Raw genomic sequence first — 24,203 nt, forward strand, 5'->3', positions numbered from 1 at the left:
ACATATACAGTCCATATCAGAAAACATACACCACACACACACACACACACACACACAAACACACTGCCCTCTCCCCCTTCTGCCTTCTCCTCAGCACTATAGCCGAAAGCCACATTGGCTACCTCCCTCCTACAGTGCACTGGCTGGTGGATGGAGCTGTTCACTCCGGCGACACCAGCAGGCAGAACTGAGCCCGGCTGGTAGTAGCCCATTTCAGACTCTAAGGATGGAGGTACAATCCATTGCAAAACTGGCTCCTGGCTCTGTTCCAGTCACTGTGGCCGCAAAGGACTACTTACCATCACTCCTTTCCCAGAGAAGCTAAACGTGCAGAGTTCTCTATGTGGATCATCCTACATTTTCAATGCTGGCCAATGACTCCACTAATTTCCAAGGAACCAAGAGTAAATGTGAGCACTCTCAGAGAGCCACAGACTTCCGTCTGACCCTTCTCACCCTATCTCCAGCAGCTCACTTTAGCAAGGTGCCCTCCCCACACCTGAGAGCAAGCTCCCAGTCACCCACTGGAGCCCATCCAAATGGACAGCGGTTTAAGTCAGACAGCCGGAGCATACAAGCTAGAAACAGTGCCCCACATCCAGCGGTAGAAAAGTCACTGAGTGGCAATGTCACGACTTTATTTGTGGTGCCTGTGCTTTGTCTCAAAAATACCTTCTCCCCCTCCCCAGACAATGGGTGGGAAGGAGGCAGCAAAAATAGAAGACATCCCTCCCTATTGCACATGGACCCTATATACAGGCCCACCTGGCAGAGGCCAGTGGGACTCTTGGCACATTCCTGGATCCCTGCAGGGGAGGGGGAGGGGTGCTGGGTAGCATCACACGTGAGGTGGGACCCCGGGGCAGCCACTCTGCTCCTGGATACTGATCCTGTGTTTCTTGGTCCTTGCTTCCTTCTTGGTCCCATTTCTGGTGCCTGCCCACTCTCAGCAACATCTCCCTACCTGGCTCAGCCTCCCACCTCCATCCTGGCCTCAGAGGGCCTCCCCTTGGTTCTTGGGGACTCTGTGCTTTCCTCCCGGTTCTGAGGTTCCGAGAGGAGGTTATGGCTTCTCAGCAACTTCCCCCGGAGCCCTGTCACTCATGTTCACTCGAGGGAAGGGGTGCGTGTGTCAAAAGCAGCTGTATAAATATGGTGCGGGAACTCCTCCAGAGTCACTTGGATAGTTTGCTAATGACACGGATCAGTGCTGCATTCTCATCCTTGAGCCTCTGGTTGTCAGCCCGGAGGTCGGACAGGGCCTAGGGTACAGAGCAGAGTCAGCTGGGTAGTGCTAGGCAGGCTGGCTCTGGCCACTGCCCATCACAAGCCCCAGTCACCTTCAGCTCCTCCTCCAGCTCTGCTGCCTTGCGCTCCAAGGCCCTGCGTTCCTGCAAGGAATGGGGCGGTTCAGAAGCAGGGGGCAGGGCAAGACCAAGACACAGTGGACCCACCTCAGCAGCCCAAACTCACGAATCTCTCCAGCTCCAGGAGCGCAGGTCTCTCAGCAAAACGTTCTTGCCTCTGGTGAGGACAAAAAAGACTTGGCGTCACCTCGCATCCCTAGTCCAGTCAGAGCCCTGTCCCCAGGGGAGTAACCCTCCAACCAGCCAGGGCCAGGTCCCTTGGAGCTGGAGCTCTGCCTCTCGCTGTCCCCAACATAGCTGGTCCTTAGGTCTCAGCATCTGCACCTGCGTGGCCCGCTCCAGCTCCACCTTGAGCTGTGCCAACTTAAGGGTGGTCTCTGTCAGGGCCTCACGAAGCCGTTCATTCTCCCTTCGAAGCTCCATGTACAGCTGGGAACACAGAGGAAGCAGGCAGGCTTAGAAGGGCCATCAGCAGAAGCCACAACATGGCAGGGTAGGGCATAAGGTGGGATGCTGCACCTTCCGGAAGCTTCCATCAGGCTCTTCATGTTCCTGCTTGGATTCTGGATTGAGGTCTCTCTGCAAACGCTGCCTGCGGGCAGTGGAGCCGCCATCCACAGTGCTGGACAGAAGCTACAGGTCTTAGGAACCAGGCCCTGCCAGAGAGCTGGGCCCCAGCCCCCCGTGCATGACCCAACCTACCTACACTCCAGGCTCCGCTCTGCTGGCCCAGCCTCTTCCCCCTGCATAAGAGCCCTGAGAGTTCAGTCTCCATCCACTGTCCAGGCCTGCCCTCCCTCCTGCCTGCCCACCCCCCACACAGCATCCTCACCTCTGCTGGCCCCCTTCGCTCATGGCCAACCTTTCGGTGCTCCCTGGCTGCCTGTGGTCCCTGGCCCTGCCCGTCGGGCGCCTCTGCTAGGGAATCAGCGGTAATCAGCCCAGACACCACAAGGGCCCTTGTCTACTGTGCAGGGAACCTGACTTAGCCCCCAATTAACAAAAAGACTTCATGGGCGAGATAGGATGGCTCCCTGGGGACCGATTTCCCAGATAGCAGACCTCACCTCTCTGGGCAGGGCCCTCAGCATTCTCCACGCCAGGGACCCGAGGTCTCCGAGAAGGGTCCTGCCAGGGAGGAGCACAGTCAGAAACAGAGAGATGGGTTCCACCAGCCCCACTTCACCTGACCCTGCTCACCAGGCTGGACGGGACAGGCTGATCTGGCTCAGGGGCCTTCCCTGCCACCTTCTCTGCTTCCTTCAAGTCTGTCAAAGTCACACCCTAGCAGAAAGAACATGGTCAGGAAAAAGGGCCTAGACTTTGACAGACTCAAGTTCAGGTCCCCAGCTTCCTCCCTCAGACCCAGAAGCACAGACCCCAGCCCTCCTCCCTCAGACCCAGAAGCACAGACCCCAGCCCTCCTCCCTCAGACCCAGGAGCACAGAGCCCAGCCTCCTCCCTCAGACCCAGGAGCACAGACTCCCACCTGTGTGGACCTCCGAGACTGTCGCATAAGGCGGGAGCGAGCCTTCCGCTGAGACTCGGATTCTTCATCACGCACAGGCATCTGGTAGGACCTATGTGGAGAACCTGAACTCAAGAGACTGCCCCTTGAGTGCTGTCACACTGTGAAATGCATCTTAGAAGGGTGCACATTCTGGCAGAGAACATTTCAACTGGCCAAACAGTACCCCAGGAGCTACCCAGAGCCCAGGGGAGCCCACACACAACACTGATGTCTCGGCGCTGCCTTCCCCTAGTCTCTTTACCTCCGACGATCCCTGGAGTCAGTTAGGGGCGCTGCAGAGGCTGTGAGGACATTTGGCTTCACTGGGGATCCAGGCTCCCTCCTGGAGGGTGGAGCGGAGTGATCCAAAGAAGGAGGCGTGGCAGCCTCACACCTGCATGGATTCATTCATCAGCAAATAGTCCTCAGGCCTGCATTCTGTGCCAGGCATGGGAGGAACCACAGAGGGTAAACCAGCCATGGCTGCTGATGAGTCATTTCTGAGCAAAACACATATAAAACAAACAGCAGGCAAAAAAGCAAGTGTGGAACATGGGGAGAGAAGATGCTTGGAGAAAAGAAAGAGAATAAGCCAGGTACATGTACTGAGTCCATGTTAGCAAAGCAGTCCCACTGAGCCCGGGAGAAAAGGGTCATACAAGCAGACATGAAGAAGGAAAATCCCAAGCCAGCTCTAAGGACTCAAGAGGAAGAGCAAAGGCCCTGAGGCAGTCAGAGTACAGTGGCCTGGGAGTTTTGCAGGAAGCATTTATTTGATGCACCCTAAGGACTTTCTCAGGATCTCAAATTCCAGGAGAGCACCAGACCTGTCCCCCTGCCCCAGCCCCTGGTACTTACAGGGTAGAGGGCTCTGGCACTTTCTGGGCAGGAGTAGGGGTTATTCTGGCAAGACGGGGCTCCCTGGCCTGTGGGCACAGGAGAGAAACAAGGTACTCTCTGCCCCAAGGCAGGAGCCTGGATCCCACACACTTCATGACACCTACCTGAGAGGAGGTCTTTTCAAGGAGGGAGGAGGAAGCTGAACGCTGCAGACCAAGAACTCCCTCTGTACCCCTCCTTTCTGAGGGACCCAGAGCACCAGAGCTCCCTGTCTTCTGGAGACCAAAGCGCCTGGAGAAGGGAGCCTCTTCTGGCATCTGGGAGAGGAAGAAGGTCTTCATTACTGAGCAAAGCAATGACCCAACTCCTCAGAGCCCAAGAGTATAACTCCAGGAGAACCACCATAAGTCACAGACAGAGCAGGCGCCACCAAAAAAATAGCGCTTTGTCCACAAGGACCTAGGAGCCAAGTCAAAAGGCCACCTTCCTAAGTGGAGGTGGAAGTGTTTTTTGTATTCCACCCATTGCCTCAAAGCTCACATCAGCTCAGGCTAATCAGACTCACCACAGGGCTCTTGGGGCTGGAGGACACAGGGGAAGACACTCCATTGAGGGCTCTTGGTTCCATGGGTGGATGATCTATGTGCAGAACAGAAAGGGAATGTCACAAGAGATGCCAGTCACCTCTATTTGGGGCCTCAGAAGTCCAGGCCCATACTCCTTCCTTAGACCCAGGGGTCTGGTATCCCTACCAGCTGGGGCTTCTTCTCCCTCATCCTCATCCCGAATAGGGGGGCCCCCTGCCCCACCAGGCCGGCGCTCCTTCGATAGATCCTGCAGGGAGATTTTCTCACGGCTGCTCAAACGACATACGGAGCTCCTGGGGAAAAGACGGTGTCCATGTCCAAGTCTGGTGGCGAGTCCAACCCACCCCAAGCCTAGGCACTTCGTACCTTCTGTGCTTGCTGTTTGAGGGCACCTGTGGTTCTTGGCCTTGGCTCTGAGAGGCTTCCTTTTGGTTCCGAAGCTACAAGGAGGAAAAGGGATAACGGGGGAAGAGGGTAGAGAGCACAATCCCTCCTGGATCTCCTAGCCACCCCCTGTGCCACCTCTCTACCTTTAGGGCCATCACACATAACTGGGCTAGCCACACTTTATGTAGGGTCCTGCAAACATGGGGGACTCAGCATCCTGACAGCACACTGGATCCTTTTGACTTGGCTCCTAGGTCCTTGTGGACAAAGCGCTAGGTTTGGTCTCATCCAGCTGTCACTGGCCTCCAGTCTTACTCCCAGAGGGATTCTTCTACTTCCCAGGAGCGAGCAACTTATTCAGACCTCCTCCCGACCCTTCAGCACACCTAGGATGCTAGTCAACTCTTGGCAGCGCAGGCTAGGGCAGGTGGCTCTTCATGGTTATCACGGCAGCTCTCAGCCCGATGACAACGGCCACTGTCCAAGACTAAAGGGGCTGCTGTCATAGCCCACGGCTTGTCACAGCAGCACTCCACCGGGAACGCCACTTGCCCATGCGCTCCTGCATCTCAGTGTGCCATGGGGCGCAGCTCTGGAGAATGGTCCTAGTGGTTCTTCCTGGCTGGCTCCCACAATGCCTGGGCCACCTCACTAGATAAAGCACTTCTAGCCCATGCTCAGGGCCCACATCCATGATCCCTTCACTCCCCATTTTCCTAGCAGAAGTGCTAACTAGAAACAGTGTTGCGGGTGAGGGGAGTTCAACTTGTGTCACACACACATGCTGTCTCCCCAATGAGCAGGCAGGAAACTGGACACAGCCTCACCTCCTCCAGATAAGAGGTGCCCCTGTTTATAGCCTCCAGCAGAGCTGGGCTACCAGGTGGGGACAGCAGGTCCCAGGACTGAGGGTGTCAGTCTTCCCAGTTACTGTTGCCTCCTTAGAGATGCCAAGTAAAGAGGCAAACTAGATCAGAGACTCACATCTTCCTGTTTCTGGGCCAGCTCCTCCAAAAGGTTCATCACTTCTTCATCAGCCAGGTCACAGGGACGCTGCCCCTGAGTAGGGGAAGGAGGTGGATGATGATGATGTCCGGCTTTCTCCCCTACCCTGCCCCACCATCTGACATGGCCCTCACCGCATGGGTCAGCGAATCCATGCCCCCACCATGCTCAGCCAGAAGACGGCAGGCGTCCTCCACACCCCAGTGAGCTGCTGCATGCAAAGGTGTCCAGCCATCTCCATCCCGGAGCTCGGTGTCGTAGCCAGCTTGGAGTAGCAGCCTAAGGGCCAGGGAGGCTGGGGTCAAGTGTCAAACTAAGCCAATGGCTGATTTCAAATTCTGTTCTGTGGCTACAGTATTACTGATCAATATTCAAACATCACTGGATTTGCTGGAAACCAGCCCTGCCCCAAGCTCCCCTGCACAACTGAGTCCTCCCTTGGACCAGCAGCTACAAATCAAACCTCAAAAGGTTCCTTGCACCACAGGGATCCCACTCTTCCAGTCCCCCAGGTTAGAGGACTTAGGGCAGTGGTGAGAGGAGACAAGGTGGTTACAAAACTTCCCCACTAACCCAAGCCCATAAAGATAATGTGACCCCCAAAGTAACTGTAGTTCTGGACCCACACTGCTTTATAATACTGGCTCTCAACAGTGTCAAGCACCACACAAAGACACACATGTACACACCCTCTCCACAATCGTAAACATCATCATTGGAGTCCTAACTTACAGGCAGAAAGAACAGGTAGCGTCAGTGGGTGGGGGCTGGAGGGGCTTCTAAACCTCTGTGGTAGGCAGCCCTACCACACAATGATAAGATCCAAAACATCAGAATGCTGGAGTAGGGCAAGCCTGGCTTAGCCAATGACTTTCCAGAAAGCAACAACCTGGGAGCTCTATGAACTCAGCACGGGGCAAGGCCTCTTTTGAGAAAAATGTAGTGAGATTCTGTGTCAATGAGGAAGGCCTCAAGCAGAGGGAGGCAGAGACGCTTGACAGATTGCAGAGCATTAGGAGTCCCGCCTTCCTCACATTACCCAAGATTCCCCTGTCCTCTTGCCCCAGGGCATGATGGGCTTCTTGCTATATTCCCGCATGCTGGGTTTCTGGCTAGGTACTAGCTATATTCCCCTTCTGGTCAGTATCCTAGGAGCCCAAAGCACGTCACCCAGTCACGCCCTCTAATCCATCAGCACTTCCTCACCCAGCAGTTTTTTCACCACCAAATCTGCTAGAAGACCCTCCCTATTGCATGCTATTTATATCCTCCCAAGGCCAAAGTTTTCTTCTGATAAACTTGGTTTTATTTACTATTACTGTGTACGTGTCTGTGTGTGATGTGATTAATGCGAGCACACGTGCCGCAGCATGTACGAAGATCAGAGGACATATTCAGGGGTTGGTTTTCTCCTTCCACCACCAGTTCCAGGACCTAATGCAACTTTCACCCCTGAGCTATCTCACTGTCTAGAAGCTAAGGTTTTCATCTGGACCTGATAGTCCCCAGGGGACTTGTGGCAATGTCCACAGTCATGGCACAACTGGGTCAGAGGTGCTGCAAGGGACAGGACAGCCAACAGAAAAGAATGGCATAGCCCATGTGTCTCTGGTTGGTTGTGGCAGGTACACATCTGAAATGCTAGGACAGCTAAGTGGATGGGAAGTTTGAGACCATCCAGGAGGCTAGCACCTAACAGACATCAAGTAAATATTTACCTCTACTTCAATGAGAGACAAACTTTTAATAGCCAGAAATAATAAATAACAGTAAATTAAGGAAAAAGAGGAAAGTAAACACAAACTCACACAAAGGGGCTATCATAAAATCACAAAATTCAGTATAATGGCTCACACCAGCATGCAGAGGCTGAGGCAGGAGGACAGCTGTGAATGCAAGGCAGGGTAGGTTATATATCGAGTACCAGGCTAGTCAGGACTACATAGCAAGACCGTATCTCTCAACTAAAAAAAAAAAAAGAAGAAGAAATTACAGGGGAGAGAGGCAAGCATGGTGGCTCTCACCTCTAAATCCCAGAGGGAGGTGAAGGAACAAAGATTAGAAATTCAAGACTAATGAATTAGTGGCTATCCTTGACCAACATGAGGTACTGACTGAAGGGTGAGATCAAGCCCCTCACAGGTGTGCTCCAGAGAAGCATCTGATGGTCTGAGCCCACAGACCCAGTGCTTCAGTTCTGCGACTCGAGAATGAGGCTGTCCACAAGTACTGACTTACTTTCTCTACTTCCTAGCCCCTGGGAACTGTGGAGATGGCTCAGGGCAAAGCATTTAAGCACAAAGAAAGGAGTTCTAATTACCAGGATCCACTTAAAAACTGAGTGGATAGCTGTTTTATAAAATTTGACACTGGGACTAGAGAGATGGCTCTGCTCTTCCAGAGAACCTGGGTTCCATTCCCAGCACCCACATGGCAGCTCAAGATTGTCTGTGACTCCAGTTCCAGGGGTTCCAACATCCTCACACAGACATCCGCACATAAGTACATAAAAAATACAAAAAAAAAAGACAACATGAAAACTGCAGGCATATGGATGGAACGAGAAAAAAAAATCATCCTGAGTGAGGTAACCCAGACCCAGAAAGACAAACATAGTACATACTCACTCATACGTGGATATTAGCTGTTAAGTAGAAGACAATCATGCTACAATCTACAGACACAGAGAGGCTAAGTAACAAGGAAGGGTCAAGGGGGGGTTGCATGAAATTCCCTGGGAAGGGGAAATAGAAGGGATTTTGCTCATAACAAAATGGGAAGCGTGGGGATGGGAACAGGAGAGATCAAGCAGGGGATGGGGTGGAGAGAGAGTACTTGGAGAGACGACACTTTGGGGGTGAGGTGGAAACCTAGTGCAGTGGAATGCCCCAGAATCTATGATGGTGAACCTAGCAATGGAGGACACAGAACCTGAACCAGATGTTTTCTATAACCAGGCAAGGCTTCTAGTAGTGGGACTGGGACATCAACCCAGCCATAAAACTTCTGACCTACAATTTGTCCTGCCTGCAAGATATGCTGGGGTAATGGTGACACAGAACTTGTAGGCATGCATGGCCAATTAAAGACTGGCCCAACTTGAGGCCCATGCCACAAGAGGGAGCCTTGATGGTTAGGAACCAGAGGCGGGATAGCCCAGAGGCCTAGGGTAGAACTAAATACAACTGGAAAAAATAAATAAACAAAAAGTCAATGAAATGATTCCTAATGCTGTTCTGCTATACTCATAGATAGGAGCCTAGCCCAATCTTCATCAGAGAGGCTTCCTCCAGCAGCTGATGGAAGCAGATGCAGAGACCCACACACAGCTCAGGGAACCCCACAGAAGAGGGAAGGATTATGGGAACCAGAGGGAGAACACCAAAACATGACCCACAGAATCAACTAAACAGGGCTCACAGGGGCTCACAGGGACTGAAGTAACAATCAGGGGTCCTGTATGAGTCTGCACTAAGTCCTCTGTATATATGTTAAGGTTGTTAAGCTTGGTGTTCTTGTGGGACTCCTAATGGTGGGAGTGGGGGTGTCTCTGATTCTTGTGCCTATTCTTGGGACACTTTTCCTCCTACTGGGTTGCCTCATTCAACCTTGATATAAGGGTTTGTGCATAATCTGGTCTTACTGTAACTTGTTATGCTGTGTTTGGCCGATAGCCCGAGATGCCTGCTCTTTTCTGAAGGGAAACAGAGGAGTGGATCTGGGGGAGAGGAGGAGGTGAACTGGGCAGAGTGAAGGGAGGGGAAACTGTAGTAGGGATGTATAATGAAAGAAAAACCAATTAAAAAACTAAAAAATAGGGGCTGGAGAGATGGCTCAGTGGTTAAGAGCATTGCCTGCTCTTCCAAAGGTCCTGAGTTCAATTCCCGGCAACCACATGGTGGCTCACAACCATCTGTAATGAGATCTGGTGCCCTCTTCTGGCCTGCAGACATACACACAGACAGAATATTGTATACACAATAAATAAATAAATAAATAAATAAATAAATAAATAAATCTAAAAAATAAAGACTGAATGGACATGGCAGAGACAGGAAAACCTTAGAGGGAGGCGGCTAGCTAAACTTGCCAAAAAGGCAGGCTCAGGAATCAGCCAGAGACCCTGCCTCAATATGTAAGGTGGAGAGAAACTAGAGAAGATATTACATGTCAACCTCGGGCTTCTACACATACAAGTGCCTAAACACATGCATGCACACACACCACACAACCATTAGCCAGACATACAACTGTGTGAAAACAAACCTAGTCTTCCTTGTAGCTAGCAATTGTCAATAATGAGAATTGGGTAAGTGGAACACAGGCATTAAGTGACGCAAAAACTTGTGGAATGTTCTCCTGACAAGGAACAACAGACATTTGCTCCCTTTGCCTCTGCTTCCCGCTGACTTGGGATGTAAATGCAATGGCAGGTGAGGCAAGTCACAACAGACCACATCCTGAAGTGGGCGGCATGGCTGGAGCGAGTGCAGCTTCTGCTCCTAATGCTTAGGGCATCCTGTCCCCCAAAAGGGGTGGGCTCAGAGCTCAGCCTCAGACTTGGGACTCATACTGGCAATACAGAAGCTGAAGCCCCTCCCTCAAGAGCAGAACTACACAGATAGCCTGTAAGTCTGGGGGTGCTGGTCTTAAATCCTGCCTGAGAAAACCTGCCGACAACTTTACCAGTATGGAAAGCAGAAAGACAGGGAGGTTCATCTTAATTATATTTGGGATTTTGGTTTTTTAACAACAGGATCGCAATATACAGCACTAGCCTCATATGCACACTCAGTATGTAGACAAACCTAGCCTGAAATTCCAGTAATACTCCTGCCTCTGCTTCTCAGGTGTTGTGATTACACATGTACAAGGCCATATCAAGCATACACACATACACACAGTTCTTGCTAGATGGCCTAGGCTAGCCTAGAACTCACAGCAATCCTGCCTTGACCTCCAAAACACAGAAATTAAAGACATATACCACCATGACTAGCTTAATGATGTTTTTTAAAGATTTTTATTTTTATGTGTATGAATGTTTTGCCTATATGCATGTGTGCATACAAACACACAGAGAGATAAACAAATATCATTTTTAAACCTCTTGAGCACAGCTAGGGAGAGGGAAACACTCTTGGCGTTAGGTATACAAACTAGAAGAAGAAAAGGACAAGAGCCCCAAAAGCTTCAAGACACAAATCAATCACTCTGTCTTCACTCACCTCATCACCTCGATATAGCCCTTGGCAGCTGCCACATGCAGGGCAGAGGCCCCGGTCCGGGGGTGCCGGGCCTCTGGCATGGCACCCCCATTCAGCCAGCACCTTGTGTCATGAAGCAGCAATTCTTCTTCAGCCCGCTTGGCTGCCTCAACATCCACACCTGGGAGAATGAGAGGTGACAGGTGGACTCACACAGGGTAGTCTAGGAAACCCCGACTACAGTCTTAACTAGTCACAGTCTGGCCCCGTGACTCACCAGTTCCCTGCTTGGACTTGGGAGGCTTGGACTAACCCTGTGTTTTCCAACTGTGCTATCCGCAGACCTGCGTACCACTGAAGGGTTTTAAGACACAAGAGGCCAGGAATGGAAACCACAGGTCTTGACCCATGTGGATCAGTATCTCGTTATTTTTATTTTTTAAGAGAAAACCTCATTTCCTGAGCAAATCCCGCACCTGACTCCATCTAAGTTTTCCTCTGCCTCCCGCTATAACCCAGCACCTTCACACACTGTCACTACTAGCGTCTTTTCCTTTCCAAGTGTGATAAACCAAACAAAACTTCACCGTATAGTTATATGTGGTAGCTCATGCCTCTAATTCCAGTTTTAGTCTGAGCATGATGATCGCTATCAATCTGAGCTACATAGTTAAGATTTTTTTATGATTTTTTTTTGTTTTTTTTTTTAAAAAAAAAAAAAACAGCAAGACGGTAGTGGTGGTGCACGCCTTTAATCCCAGCACTCGGGAGGCTGAGGCAGGCGGATCTCTGTGAGTTCGAGGCCAGCCTGCTCTACAAGAGCTAGCTCCAGGACAGGCTCCAAAGCTACAGAGAAACCCTGTCTCAAAAAAAAAAAAAAAAAAAAGCAACAACAAAAATTTTTTCATTATACATACCAGTCCAAGTTCTCACTCCCTCCCCTCCTACCATCCCCTCCACTTACCCCTCTTACCCCCATCCACTCCTCAGAGAGGGTAAGGCACATTGCTTTGGGGAAGGTCCAAGGCCCTCCCTATCTAGGCTGAGCAAGGTATCCATCCAAAGAGAACAGGCTCCCAAAAAGCCAGTACAAGCAGTAGGGATAAATCTTGGTGCCACTGCCAGTGGCCCCTCAGTCTGCCCCAGCCATGCAACTGCCATTATGGGGTTATCAAGAAACCTGGTTCTAGAGAAATTCCCAGGAATCCACAAGGATGACCCCAGCTAAGACCCTAAGCAATACCTAGTAAATTTCAAGCCAACCTGGACTAGAGAGTCAGATTCTGTCTTTGAAAACAATAACAATTAAAAACACGACAGCTACTGATGGGTGGTGGTGGCACACGCCTTTAATCCCAGCACTCAGAGGCAGAGGCAGGCAGATTTCTGTGAGTTCGAGGCCAGCCTGGTCTACAGAGTGAGTTTCAGGACAGTCAGAGCAACACAGAGAAATTCTGTCTTGAAAAACCACACACACACACAAAATTACACACACCTATATTCTCAGCATTCAAGAGGCTTAGGCAGGATTACTTCAAGTTCAAGGCCAGCCTGGGCTCCAGCATGAGACCCTGTCTCAAACATCAAAACGTAAAGCCAGGCAGCCTAGCTGAGGCTGAAGCCCTATCCTAAAACACCATCCCTCACTGTGATCTTCATTCCTTTGAGTACTATGAACTCACTGAGATCACAGCAAAATGGTCTCTGCTGAAGAATGCTGTTTTCTCCTGGGAAGGTTAATACTGCCTATGTTTTTACGACTATGAAACTTTTTCACTTCCCAAAGTTCCTCAGAGTTGAGCTGTTGTATACAAGAGCCGGCAGTCGTGTGGACCCACCAGGCACTCAAAACTGAGGTGGGCTATGAATGAAAAGTATATTTGGAATTTCAAAATACAGGAAAATGATAAGGGCACTCGTGAACAGTTGTTTACAACTTTATTTTGAGCACATAAGGCACGGCAGCGTGGCCAGAGGACAATTCTCAGGAGTCAGTTCTTGCCTCCCACCTTGCTGAGGCAGGGTCTCTCGAGTCTGCTGTTGTGCTGTGTACTCTAGGCCACTGGACCAACCTCGCTATAGGACCTGGGAGTACAGATGTGCCCCAGTACCAACGGCTTTTTACAAAGATTCTAGAGATGGAAACTTGGGTGCATCTAACATCTTTACTGAGCCATCTCCCCAGTTCCCCTTACTGTTTTGACTGCGCCTAATTTGAATACTGGGTCTGTTTCTTGTTTTGGTGCACGCACTTGTGTATCTGTGTGTGAGAGACAGAGATTTACATATCCCAGTGTGTGTGTGTGTGTGTGTGTGTGTGTGTGTGTGAGAGAGAGAGAGAGAGAGAGAGAGAGAGAGAGAGAGAGAGAGAGAGAGAAACTTACATATCCCAGAGTGTGTGTGTGAGAGACTTACATATCCCAGAGTGTGTGTGTGCGTGTGTGGAGAGAGAGAGAGACAGACAGAGACTTACATATCCCAGTGGTGGTGGGGGGGCTCAAATTCACTAAACAGCAGATGATGAATGAGCCTCTGGTCTTCCTGCCTCCACTTCCCAAGTGCTGGAATTGCAGTTTGCATGGCCACATCTAGCTTACGTGGTGTTGAGGATCATGGTTAACAGATAAGCACACAACCAACTAAGCCACATCCTCAGCCTTAGAAGTTTCAAACTACATCTGTGGCTCATCCAGGACTTCCATTGGGCGTTACTGGTAAAGGTCTTTAGGTACCACCTGGCTTTAAATACCAACACAACGGGACTGGAGAACTGGCTCAGGCATTAAAGGCTAGTCTCACAGTCTACACAAGAGACAAAAGCCAACACATGGGGGTAGAAGGCAGAGACTCACCAGTTCAAGGCCGGCAGGGACTAACAGAGATCCTGTCTGGAAACACCAGGGAGCAGGGTTTAGTCCACTGGGAGAACGCCTGCCTAGAAATGTAAGGCCCAAGTCGAGACCTCTACACACAGTGGGCTTCTTTCTAGTCTCACTACACTCCCTCATAGCCAAGGCAACCAACTGCTCCCCTCAACATATATATTATACACTCCCACCATAAAGCCTTAAATGAGATCTAAGAAACAGTCCTCAAAGTTGGTACAGGATGTTCTTTCTCATCCCAAGCCAAGGCCAACTCTATCGGACACCAGCTGCAGCTTGGTGCTACCTGGTGGCAGCCAGGTCCTAGCCCTTTGCGTCTGGCCAACCTGCCTAACGGTGGCAGAGTTCAAGAATGTGTGGCTAAAGTCCATCTACAGCAGTCACAGAGAACAGTGCAGGCAAGGCCAGTACCGCCCTTTTCCTCCAGCCTCCTGCTTCCTTAAAGGGAGTCGCCCACTGTTCCATCCTACTGTGGCAGGGAAGGGGAAGGGCGGAGTTCCCTCGCTTTTCCTCAGCCACCGTCAGTATTCTTGTGCATGCTCAAGGGTAGCCTGTGCTTTCCACACAGCCAAGACCTGCTTGCGTTATTCAGTTTTGGGGCTGGCTAATCGGGTTATTTTATGTATATTGGGTGTACTGCCTGTGTGTATGTCTGTATACATGTGTACTTGGTGCCCGGAAAGGTCAGAAGAGGGCGTCAGACTCCTCTGGAACTGGAGTTACAGGTGCTATGTGGGTGCCAGAGTTGAGCCTGAGTCCTCTGGAAGACCAGCAAGTGCTCTTAATCACTGAGCCACATCTCTGGCCCCTCTCCTTATGTCTTGAGAGTGGGTCACTCACTGATTCAGCTAGACTGACTGGCCTGCAGACCCCAAGGATCCTCTCTATCTGCCTTCCCCCATACTTGCTAGCATTACAGGTGGTGGTGGGCTTGGCTATGTGGATGCTGGGGAACCGAACTCAGGACCTTATATAAAGCAAGCTGCTCTACTGAGCTATATTCCCAGTCCTAAAAAACAGTGTGTCTGTCTGTGTGTGTGTGTGTGTGTGTGTGTGTGTGTGATACTGAATTTACTGTAAGAAAACTATTACACTTATTTTATTGTGTCAATGTGTCTGTACACTCAAGCACGCATGTGGAAGGCAGGGGACAGCTTGCAGAAGTTGATTCTCTCCTTCCACCAAGTGGATCACAGGGACTGCTCTCAGAGGTCAGGTTTGGTGGTGAGTGCCTTCACCCACTGAGTCACTTCACCAGCCTGAAAATAAAGCTTAAATGGCATCCAGCCACATCTGCTTTTTTTCATCCTGTCCCTGGCTCGTTTCCCTCCACAGCAACTGGTAAAGTCATTATAACAGAGACCACATACCCTGTAAGGCCTGAAATATGTACTGTGTAGCCCTTCAAGGAAACGTCAGCCGACCCCTGCTGGGACCACTTGGTTATACATGGGGCATCATCCACTGTCTGGTGGGGTACCGATCTTTCGGTCTCGCCCACAATAAACACTGTGCTGCATTCCTGTGCACTCACCACCTAGGAGTACAAGGGCCAGGGCAGGAGCTCGGTTGCAGCGTCAGCTCCTGCGGAGCACTCCCTCCAGGCCCAGCACTCTCCTGCTACTCTTCTGCGCCAGTCACTACCACAGTCCCCTGGGCCTGTCTCTGCGAGCTGCAGGCCTCATCTGTCCTTCTTGGATGTTGGGTTCCAGGGCAGATGGCACTTCCTAAGTTTCCTTCCTACCCTGTCCCCCAAGGGTGCTCCTCCTCCACAGACACTGTGCTTTAGAGTCTTTGCTAGGGGCCTGACCCTGCAGCCTGGACCACAACAGCACTGCTAGGACCTGGCAGCACCCACTCTTCCTCCTTCGGTAACCACATCCTGACTTTCCTCGCCCACGTGGCTTCAGTGTGACTCTGCTCAAAGCCTAGTCACAGGGTGACAAGTTCTCCTGCACAGTGATGGGACCTGGGGCTGACATGAGATCATGTGCCAGTGTCACACAGAACAGTGGCTCAGCCACTGAGGAGGGTGGGGCCACTGTGCTCCAGGTAGGTATCAGTCTGCAAGGCTAGGAGCCTTGCTAAGCACCTTGGTGAGAAAGACCAGATCAGACTATGAGGCCAAAGCAGCTGTGGCATTAGGGATCCATCTTCAAAACTAAAACTCTAGGGCTTGGACAGACAGCTCAGCAGGTAAAGTGTTCACCACACAAGCATGAGAACCCAAGTTCAAGCCCCAGCACCCATGTAGAATGCCAGGCATGGCGGTGCACCTGTAATCCTAGCACTAGGGAGGTGGCACCTGGGTTCACTGACCAGTCGAACTAGCCCAATCATTGAAGCTAGTGAAAGACCCTCTCTCAAAATTCAAGGTAGAAGGCTCCCACGGAGCATTCCAGATTGACCTGTGGTCTCCAAACACGGGTGTGCATGCATTCATACGAAGAACTGAGGTTCTGCACACATTAAACAGAAACTCTTATCTTCCCCCATTTTTATTACATTCATTTGTGTATGTGAGTGAGAATTGCAAGACAATTTGAGGGGTTAGTTCCCGGGTCCACCAGCAGGCACCTTTACCCTCTAAGCATCCAGCCAGCTCTGCACGCCACCCCCCTCGTTTGTTTAGTTTGTTGAGTCAGAATCTCTTGTGTAGCTCTGGTTGTCCTGAAACTCACTCTGTAGGCCAGGTAGGCCTCAAACTCAGAGATTCACCTGTGTCTGCCTCTCTCAGTGCTGGGGTTAAAGGGATGTGATAGGATTAAACCCACCACACCCACCTGGAAACTACATTTAATGTCCTGTTTCTATGAATTTGGGAGCTCTATTACTTTGATTACTCTTGGTATCTCACACAAATGTAAACTGTGCACTTGTCTCTGAGTGCCTGGCTCACTTCATGGAGGTCTTTAAGTTTCATCCACATGGTTGCATGTCAGTTTCCTTCCTTGTTAAGGATGAATAGCATTCTTTTCTCTGCAAAGACCACATTTTGCTTATCCTGCCACTGAAGGACTTCCTACCCTCCCTGGTACTGAGGATGGAATTCACATACTAAGACCAAGTGCCACAGACTGAACTACTAAGCCACACCCAAGCCCTATGCTACTGTAAATGTGCCTGCAGGTAGCATTCTCATTGCCCAACACCAGAAAATATAAAGAAGAGAACCAGACAGAGAGGCACACTACTGCATCCCAGCACTCAAGAGGCTGAGGCAGGAGCCCAAACTCAAGACCACACTGTACTACAGTAAGTTACACAGCAGCCTAAGCCAACTAATAAATAGTAAGTATTGTGGGCCGTATCTTAGGATGCTTGTTTTGTTGTGGTGTGGTGCTGGGGATTGAACCTGGGCCCTCGCCCACGCTCAGTAAATGCTCTACCAGTGAGAAGCTTCCAGTCCTCTCCCTATTTATTTTTTATTACTTTTAACTGTGTGTGTTTGTGTATCTGTGCAGGGGCATGTACATATGTGTTCCAGTACCAGAAGAGGTATGAGACCCCCCCCCCAGACACTGGAACTGTGGTGAGCCAGAAACTGGTGCTCTGAACTGAACATGGTCCTCTGGCAAAGTAGAAAGCACTCAGTGGCTGAGCTATCTCTCCAGTTCCTGTTTTTGTTGTTTGTTTTACTTTTTCAGCAGAGTCTCACTAAACTGCCCAAAATGACTTTGAACTCACTCAGTAGTTCAGGCAGGCCTTGAACTCACAATTCAGGCCTGGAAGAGGGGGACCCTTTTAGTCAAGAAAACTGCTCATTTGAACACTGAGAGATGTACCAGCACAGGAAGAGGGAAGGGAAGTGCCCAAGTGGGAGAAGATCAGGCCACAGCAACAGGCGACCTTGTGGCCTGGAGAGGGAGAGAGGTAAGAGTCCCAGGCTGCCCCACCTCACTGTTGGAGAGGGTAAAGCAGCAATGCCTGCTGAGGGAGGTGCTTCCCCATTATCTGGGCAGAGTTTACAGCATCAGCAACATAGTCTCCAAGTGGCTGAGAAACGGAAGGGAGGAGGGCACGCTAGACAGGGAAAAACAAGAAAGGTATTGATGCCTGTGTGGAGGGAAGGGAGGAGGGCAGGACAACACAGTAAAGGGCATCTGTTTAAACTGTGATTCCATCCTTATGAAATGTCCATAACAGACAGATCCCTCCGACAGAAGGCCTTAGAGGCTGCTGAGGGTGTGGAAGGGAGCTAAAAACTACAGGATTTCTTTTGAAGGTGACTTTTTAAATGCTTTGAAATCAATGTGGCATCAGCTCTACAACTCTGTGGACCACAGCACGAACTGCACTTTGAGTGGGTAAACTACTGAGCATGTTAATTACAGCAGCTTTATTATAAAAACCACAGGCTGGCAGGGTAGCTCAGCAGGTAAAGTTCCATCCCTAGGACCCCCATGGTGGAAGAAGCCTTCTATAAGTTGTCCTCTGACCCCACAGAGCTTGAGCACTCACACTCATTAAAAAAAAAAAAAAAAAAAAAAAAAAAAAAGGTTTAAGAAGCAGCAGCAGATGCAGTGCTGACACACACATGTAATCCAAGTACGCAGGAGGCTCGGGCACTACTGCTCCAAATTCACGTAGTGAGTACCACATAGCAAGACCCCCTCTCAGAAAAATAAACAGGGCTAAAGAGCTGCCTCAGCACTGGACGCTCTTCCAGAAGACCCAGGTTCAATACCCAGCACCCAGGGCATCTGTAACCACAGACATCTCCCAGCCTCTGCAGACACACAGACATGCAGAAGACACATGGAACGCAGACAAAACACCCATACATAATTTAGCAAATTCTGAGATGAAGCCCAGGAAAGCATCTATGGTGGTTGCCATAGCACTGAGGCAACTTTTCTGAGTTTGAAGTTTTACCAAAATAAACTCAGGGAAAGGGAAAGGGAAAGGGAGCTCATCTCAGCCGCTGTTGCCCCTGCTCTACTGTAACCCAGGGAGGCTCCTGACCACTGACCTTCATCTCTTGGTGTCCACTCGCTACCAAGCATCCCCACGTGACTCACAGTCACCTGAAATTCAATGTGCCAACATGGTCTCCATCCTGGGTGGTAACATGCAAGGACAGGGGAACCATGATCTGTTTGTCCTCTGTTCCCTCTTATCTCTTAGCTGGACACTCCCCAGTTTGGAACTGATTTCAGGGTACACTGGTGTCTTATGTTCCTGGAGAGTCGGCCAAGCTGCATGGCAGCCCCAGCCCAGCCTGCTTCCTGATCCCTTTCCCTCCAGGCCCTGCACAAGAGAGATGAGAGCCATCCAGCTATATCCCAGTTGGCTCTGGATACTGTTTGTGAGTTGATGAAGTCTCATGTAGCCCAGGTTGGTCTTGAACTTACTAAATGGTGGAACATGACCCTCCTGCCTCCATTTCCCAAGGCTAGGATTATAGGCATGTGCCACTACACCCTGCCAGGACACTAGCTTGTCAGGCAGGCAGAGAGGGATCTCAAGCCCTGTTAGGAACTTGCTATTAGGAACACACACACACACCACACCCAGGAAAATGAATAGGGCCAGACATAAAGATTCAAGATGTTCCTTACTCCTGGACAGGCCCCTGCTCACAGTAGCTCCACCCCTCAGCTCCTTGGAGCTGGAGTGACAGATGCACTCACAGCAGTTAGGGTTCTTATTCTGTATCTGACAACATCTCACTAGAGCCTTGGCAACCCTGGGGACAGGTACCACTCCCACTTCATGGGGGAGGAAACTGAGACACAAAGACATCCAGAGTCCAAGGAAATGGGTTGGCCTTTAAGCCCAGACTCCCAGATTCCAAAGCTCTCAATCCCACAGGCCCACCTCGGCGGGCGATCTCTGCCTTCAGTAGCCCCTCCATGGCATCCGACTCAGCCAGGTCCAAAGGCAGGTCTCCATCACTGTTAACAGCGGCGATGTTGGCCCCATGGCTCAGAAGGTACCTACGGGCAGGGGAAGGTCAGAGCTGCCAGACCTGGACCTAACATCTAACCCAAGCCCTACCCTTCAACCCTCACCTCACCTGGCAATGTCCAAGTACCCACAGGAGGCAGCCACATGCAGAGGCGTCCAGCCCTCGTTGTCTGCCTGGTTCACAGTAGCACCCTGCTCCACCAGGAAGCGTACCACCTCCAGGTTCTCATCTATGCAGGCCTGAGGATGGGGACAGGCCCATCAGCTCTCCTCTCACCAGAGGCCCAACAAGGAAACATTCCTACAAAGGCACCAGGGCCAGGGAGAGGTGTGGAAAGCAATGCTGATGGCCTTCGGCACGGGTTCCAGGGGTCCTCCAGCCACCAGCTGCTCAAGATGGTACCTTTTGTTACCCCATGCTTGGGTCGCCTGCACATGTAGAGCTCACGGAGACGAGGAGCAGGCTCCAAAAGGCAGACTGAAAAGTGGACATGGAAGAGGTGGAGCTGCCATCCCTGCATGTGACTGCAGAACATATTCTGTGAAGTGGGGGAGTCCCAGAGTCCAGCCATCCCAGGAAACCCAGGACCACGAAGTTTAATAAAGTCCGTACCCAGGCTAGGTAATGGCAAACGCTCACCTAGCACTGTGTTCCATCCATAAAACAGAAAAAAAAAAAAAAATCACCCGAAAGAGACAGACATGCAGCACATCCCAGAAGCAGAGTAGAGGGCCTGGGGCACGCTCTCAAAAAAGGGATGCCTAGGCTATGTTCCCTGTGCCCAGGAATCCAAGCAGACCAAGCGCGGGGTCACTGAGGCCCTACCATGCACAGGTTTCCTCAGAACATCTTTTCCAAACATCCCCACATCACACTACAACCCCACCTCCTCACCCTTAAAACTGAAAGCTCAGGGAGAGGAAGGCCTCACCCTAGCCAGCACAGCGCCCAGTGCCATAGGAGAGCTGGTCTTAATCCCTGATGACCCTGGCTGGACACTAGAACCACTGAGTCTAGGGAGGGGGTTGGGTCTGGACTCCTGGGTCCTCACAAAAATTAACCCCCTTCTTCAAGCTCAACCATCTGGGAAGGAAGCTACGAGGGCCAAGAGCATGAAGTCATGGAAATTTAGGCTGCAAGGGGGGGGGGCACACGTGCCCTGGGAACGGGATGAACTCTGGGCTTCACTCTGGGCTCAGTTTATTTCTACCCTGTTGTCATGGTGATGGGGGGGGGGGGGCAAGGAGGCAGATGGGCCTTTCCCTTTCAAGGACCTGGCCGGGTGCGGGCATCCATGTGAAAGATGCCTGAGGCTGGGCACTAGGGACCAAGAATCCAGACCCACCTCCTCCTCCCTCAGATGGAGAACTCTAGCCAATCCTCCTTCCTTAGACCTAGGGAATCCGGGCTTCCCATCCCCCTCAGACCCAGGTGTTTGGGCTCCCCATCTCTCCCCTGTTCAAACCTAGGACTCTTAACTCCCAGCCATACCTACCCCAGACCCAACTCATAGCCATTATTGAACAAGGCAATTATTGGATAGGGGGAAGAGAAAGGAATGCCCCTGCCTTAAGGTAGAGGCAGGGGCTTAGGAAACACTACAGCAGGAGGCTGAAGCCCCAGGGAGGGTTTAGAACTGGAAACACTAAAAAGCCCAAGGTGTAGCAATCAGGAAAGACTAGAAATCACCAGAGAGGATGGCCAGATGTCCCTGTTTTCCTGGGACCAAAACTAGCTCCAGGAGCTTTCCCTGTGGAAGCCAGGGCAGTACCAGGAGATGAACTACGCTCGCAGTACTCCAAACCCCAGCTTTCTGTGTTCTGGCCCTGTAAGCCAACTGATCTGATTGAATCTGATCTCCCAGGCTCCCAAGCCTCCTGCAAAGCCCTGAGGAGTCAGTCTACCAAGGTCTCTCCAGGGTAGGAGGAGAGTCCCACCTGGAAGGCTGACAGTCCACGCCTGAGGTTACAGGTTCCTGTCGGAGAGGGTGCTGCTCTAGGGTCCTCCGGCAGATCCAGAGGAAAGGGATATAGTCGGAAGGGACCACTCAGGAGGGCCAGGGACTTTGGTGATCAGGTGATCAGTCCGAGCACATCTGCTGGACTGGTCAAAGATGCTGACACCCTGAGAGGTGAAACAGTACCCTGCTGTATGTAGAAAATGCCCAGATATACTGGAAGCAAATTCCCGGTGTACACCTGCAGCTCATGCAGGCCCCAAAAGGGAAGTTTTCCACATGACACCTCTCACCATAGAGTCCTTCAGGGTGACCACTGGTCCCATTCCACAGATAAGAAAACTAAGGGACACAGAGAAAAGACATTCAAAATACAAGAGACAAGAAGTGGACACCCTAACTGACATTAGGTCAGTACTGACTGACTTTTACTGGTTTTATGACTGTGTCTCATGTGTCCCAAGATGGCCTCAAACTCACTGTGTAGCTGAAGTTGACAGTGAATTTCCAACCTTCCTGCCTCCACTTTCCAAGCACCTGATTTCTGTGGTACTGGAGATGAACCTGAGGCTTCCTGCACTCTAGGCAAGCACTCTACCAACTAAGTGGCATCCCAGTCCAGGACAGACGGATTCTGACGGCTTGTCCTCTACCTGATGTGTGAAAACTGAACCTGCCAAATATCCTCCCTTTGTTCCCCACCTCCAAGAACAGCCAGGCTTCCCTCCTAGGATCCCACTTCCACCAGTAACTGAACCACGGGGATCCTAGCAAGAGGACAACCCGGGAGATGGAGACTGCCATAAAAGAAAACTGACATTGAGCCAACACTGTGACCAGAAGGAAGAAAAACTGGGATGGAGGCTCTGGTCTTACTAATCTTATCCCTGGTGATCCCAACTTTGGAAGATGGGAAGATAAAAAGAATACCGAATCCAGGCAACACAAAATGGTCCTCACTCTCGGGCACAGATCACTGCAAATAAGAATCACAGTGTCTGAGATGCCCAGGGTTTTTGTGGGGGTGGGGGGGTAGGTTCTAGAAGGTGATAGGGTAGAAATATAGGAGAGAAGGCATAGATTGTTCTGTTTTGTTATTTTGGGTTTTTGAGACAATGTTTCTCTGTAGCTTTGGAGCCTGTCCTGGAACTAGTTCTTATAGACCAGGCTGGCCTGAAACTCAAAGAGATTTGTCTGCCTCCGGCTCCTGGGGGCTGGGATTAAAGGTGTGCGCCACCACTGCCCAGCAAGAGGATATAGTTTTTAAAGAATGATACTGCCCAAATGATAGGTGGAGTGGCCATGCCTGTAATCCCACAAATGAGTGGGCAGAGACACAGGAACTATGTCTGAGGCTGACCTGAGCTACATAGCAAGACCTTGTCTCAGGAAAAACAACAACAAAACCAAACAAGAGATGAGAGAAGTAGCCCACAGCTCGGAAGATCGAATGCTTAGAAGTTTCCAGAAAGGCAAATAATGTGGACAGAGAAAGAGAAGTCGAGGAGAAACCTAAGAGGTGGCAAGATCCCCAAAAGGGGATGAACCGAGAACTGAATTAAGAGGACATGGGGGCAGAGGATAGGAGAAAAGATAAAGATAGCATGGGATGACCCAACAGAGGAAGTAAGTATCTTTTTAAGGGAACAAAGGGTATATAACTGCTTAGAAGGGAAAAGACCATCCTAAGGCCACTACGGACAGTACAGGTCACAGGTATGCATAAGGTGGACCCTCAAAGAAGTGACACTGAAGGACCTGGGCCTAACGTAAGAGGAGGGTCAAGTCAGATTGCAGGAGGACGAAACCTCAGACCTGGAAAACTGCAGCACAGCCTGGAAAGGAGAAACACGGCCAGCATAGGCACGGAAGTAAGCAATCTGCAAAAGATGCACGGAGAAAGCACAGATGACAGAGAAGAGGCGGCCACGAAGCAGGAGGGGCCCTCAGAGGTGGCAGAGTCGGTAGGGGAGGTGGCTCAGAGCCGGGAAGGGAGGATGCCCCGGTGGCATAGACCCGGGGCGCGGGCGCTGACCTGGTGCAGGGCGCTGATGCCGTCTGCGTTGGTGGAGTCGAGCACCGCGCGTGCAGACGGCGAGACAGAGGGGTCGGACGCAGCGCCGGAGCTGGGGCCAGGGTCGGCTGCACGCAGCATCAGGCGAGCCTCGTCCAGATCGCCGCCCGCACAGGCCGCCAGAAACTCGGCGGCGCGCTCGAAGCGGACCGTGCGGACCCGACGCTCCCCGGGGCCCGGCTCAGCCCCCGCCCGCGCCCCCCACTGCCGCAGCTGCTCCTGCCGCCGCTCGCGGGCTGCAGCCGCAGCCGCCGCCGCCCCCGGGCCCGCCGCCGGGCAGTCCTCGCCCGACATCGCGCCGGCCGCCCGCCCGCCCACCGAGCGAGCGAGCGAGCGCCGGGCGAAGAACAGCAGCCACCCGCCCGCCCCGGGGGCCGCCGGGAACCGCCGCACGACAAGCACCGCCCAGAGGCTCGACCGGCCCCCGGTCGGAACGTTAACGTCACGACGCTGACCCATAGCCCTCTGGGAAA

At 51.5% G+C, this 24,203-nt stretch overlaps 1 protein-coding gene across 2 annotated transcripts; it reads right to left on the reverse strand.

The window, feature by feature from the left end:
- Positions 1-617: 617 nt before the first annotated feature.
- On the reverse strand, positions 618-24,024 carry Ppp1r12c (protein phosphatase 1 regulatory subunit 12C). Of its 2 annotated transcripts, none has more exons than XM_038339839.1 (22): positions 23,692-24,024; positions 19,808-19,938; positions 19,609-19,727; positions 10,925-11,084; positions 5,831-5,975; positions 5,676-5,750; positions 4,671-4,744; positions 4,470-4,597; positions 4,283-4,356; positions 3,882-4,034; positions 3,736-3,803; positions 3,140-3,271; positions 2,857-2,947; positions 2,568-2,651; positions 2,435-2,495; positions 2,200-2,282; positions 2,070-2,110; positions 1,887-1,989; positions 1,692-1,796; positions 1,474-1,524; positions 1,341-1,391; positions 618-1,262 (listed from the first exon to the last, which is right to left on the reverse strand). In XM_038339839.1, exons 1-22 carry the CDS (start codon positions 24,022-24,024, stop codon positions 1,176-1,178), a joined length of 2,349 nt encoding a protein of 782 aa, XP_038195767.1. In that variant the 3' UTR covers positions 618-1,175. The 2 variants fall into 2 exon arrangements, with proteins under 2 accessions (XP_038195767.1, XP_038195766.1); XM_038339838.1 differs by having other exon boundaries at positions 2,200-2,285.
- Between the last annotated feature and the right edge of the window lie 179 nt (positions 24,025-24,203).

The sequence above is a fragment of the Arvicola amphibius genome, chromosome 8, assembly GCF_903992535.2.
Source record: "Arvicola amphibius chromosome 8, mArvAmp1.2, whole genome shotgun sequence".
Classification (NCBI taxonomy): domain Eukaryota; kingdom Metazoa; phylum Chordata; class Mammalia; order Rodentia; family Cricetidae; genus Arvicola; species Arvicola amphibius.

What these genes read in the sequence shown, in the direction of transcription:
- Ppp1r12c (XM_038339838.1), bottom strand. Translation starts at nt 24,024, where the DNA reads ATGTCGGGCGAGGACTGCCCGGCGGCGGGCCCGGGGGCGGCGGCGGCT. An exon ending in GGCTATATCGAGGTGATGAG is followed by an intron (nt 5,976 to 10,924) that starts GTGAGTGAAGAC and finishes CCTGGCCCTTAG; the next exon opens with GCTGCTACTCCAAGCTGGCT. An exon ending in AGCCTGTCCCGTCCAGCCTG is followed by an intron (nt 2,496 to 2,567) that starts GTGAGCAGGGTC and finishes CCTCCCTGGCAG; the next exon opens with GACCCTTCTCGGAGACCTCG.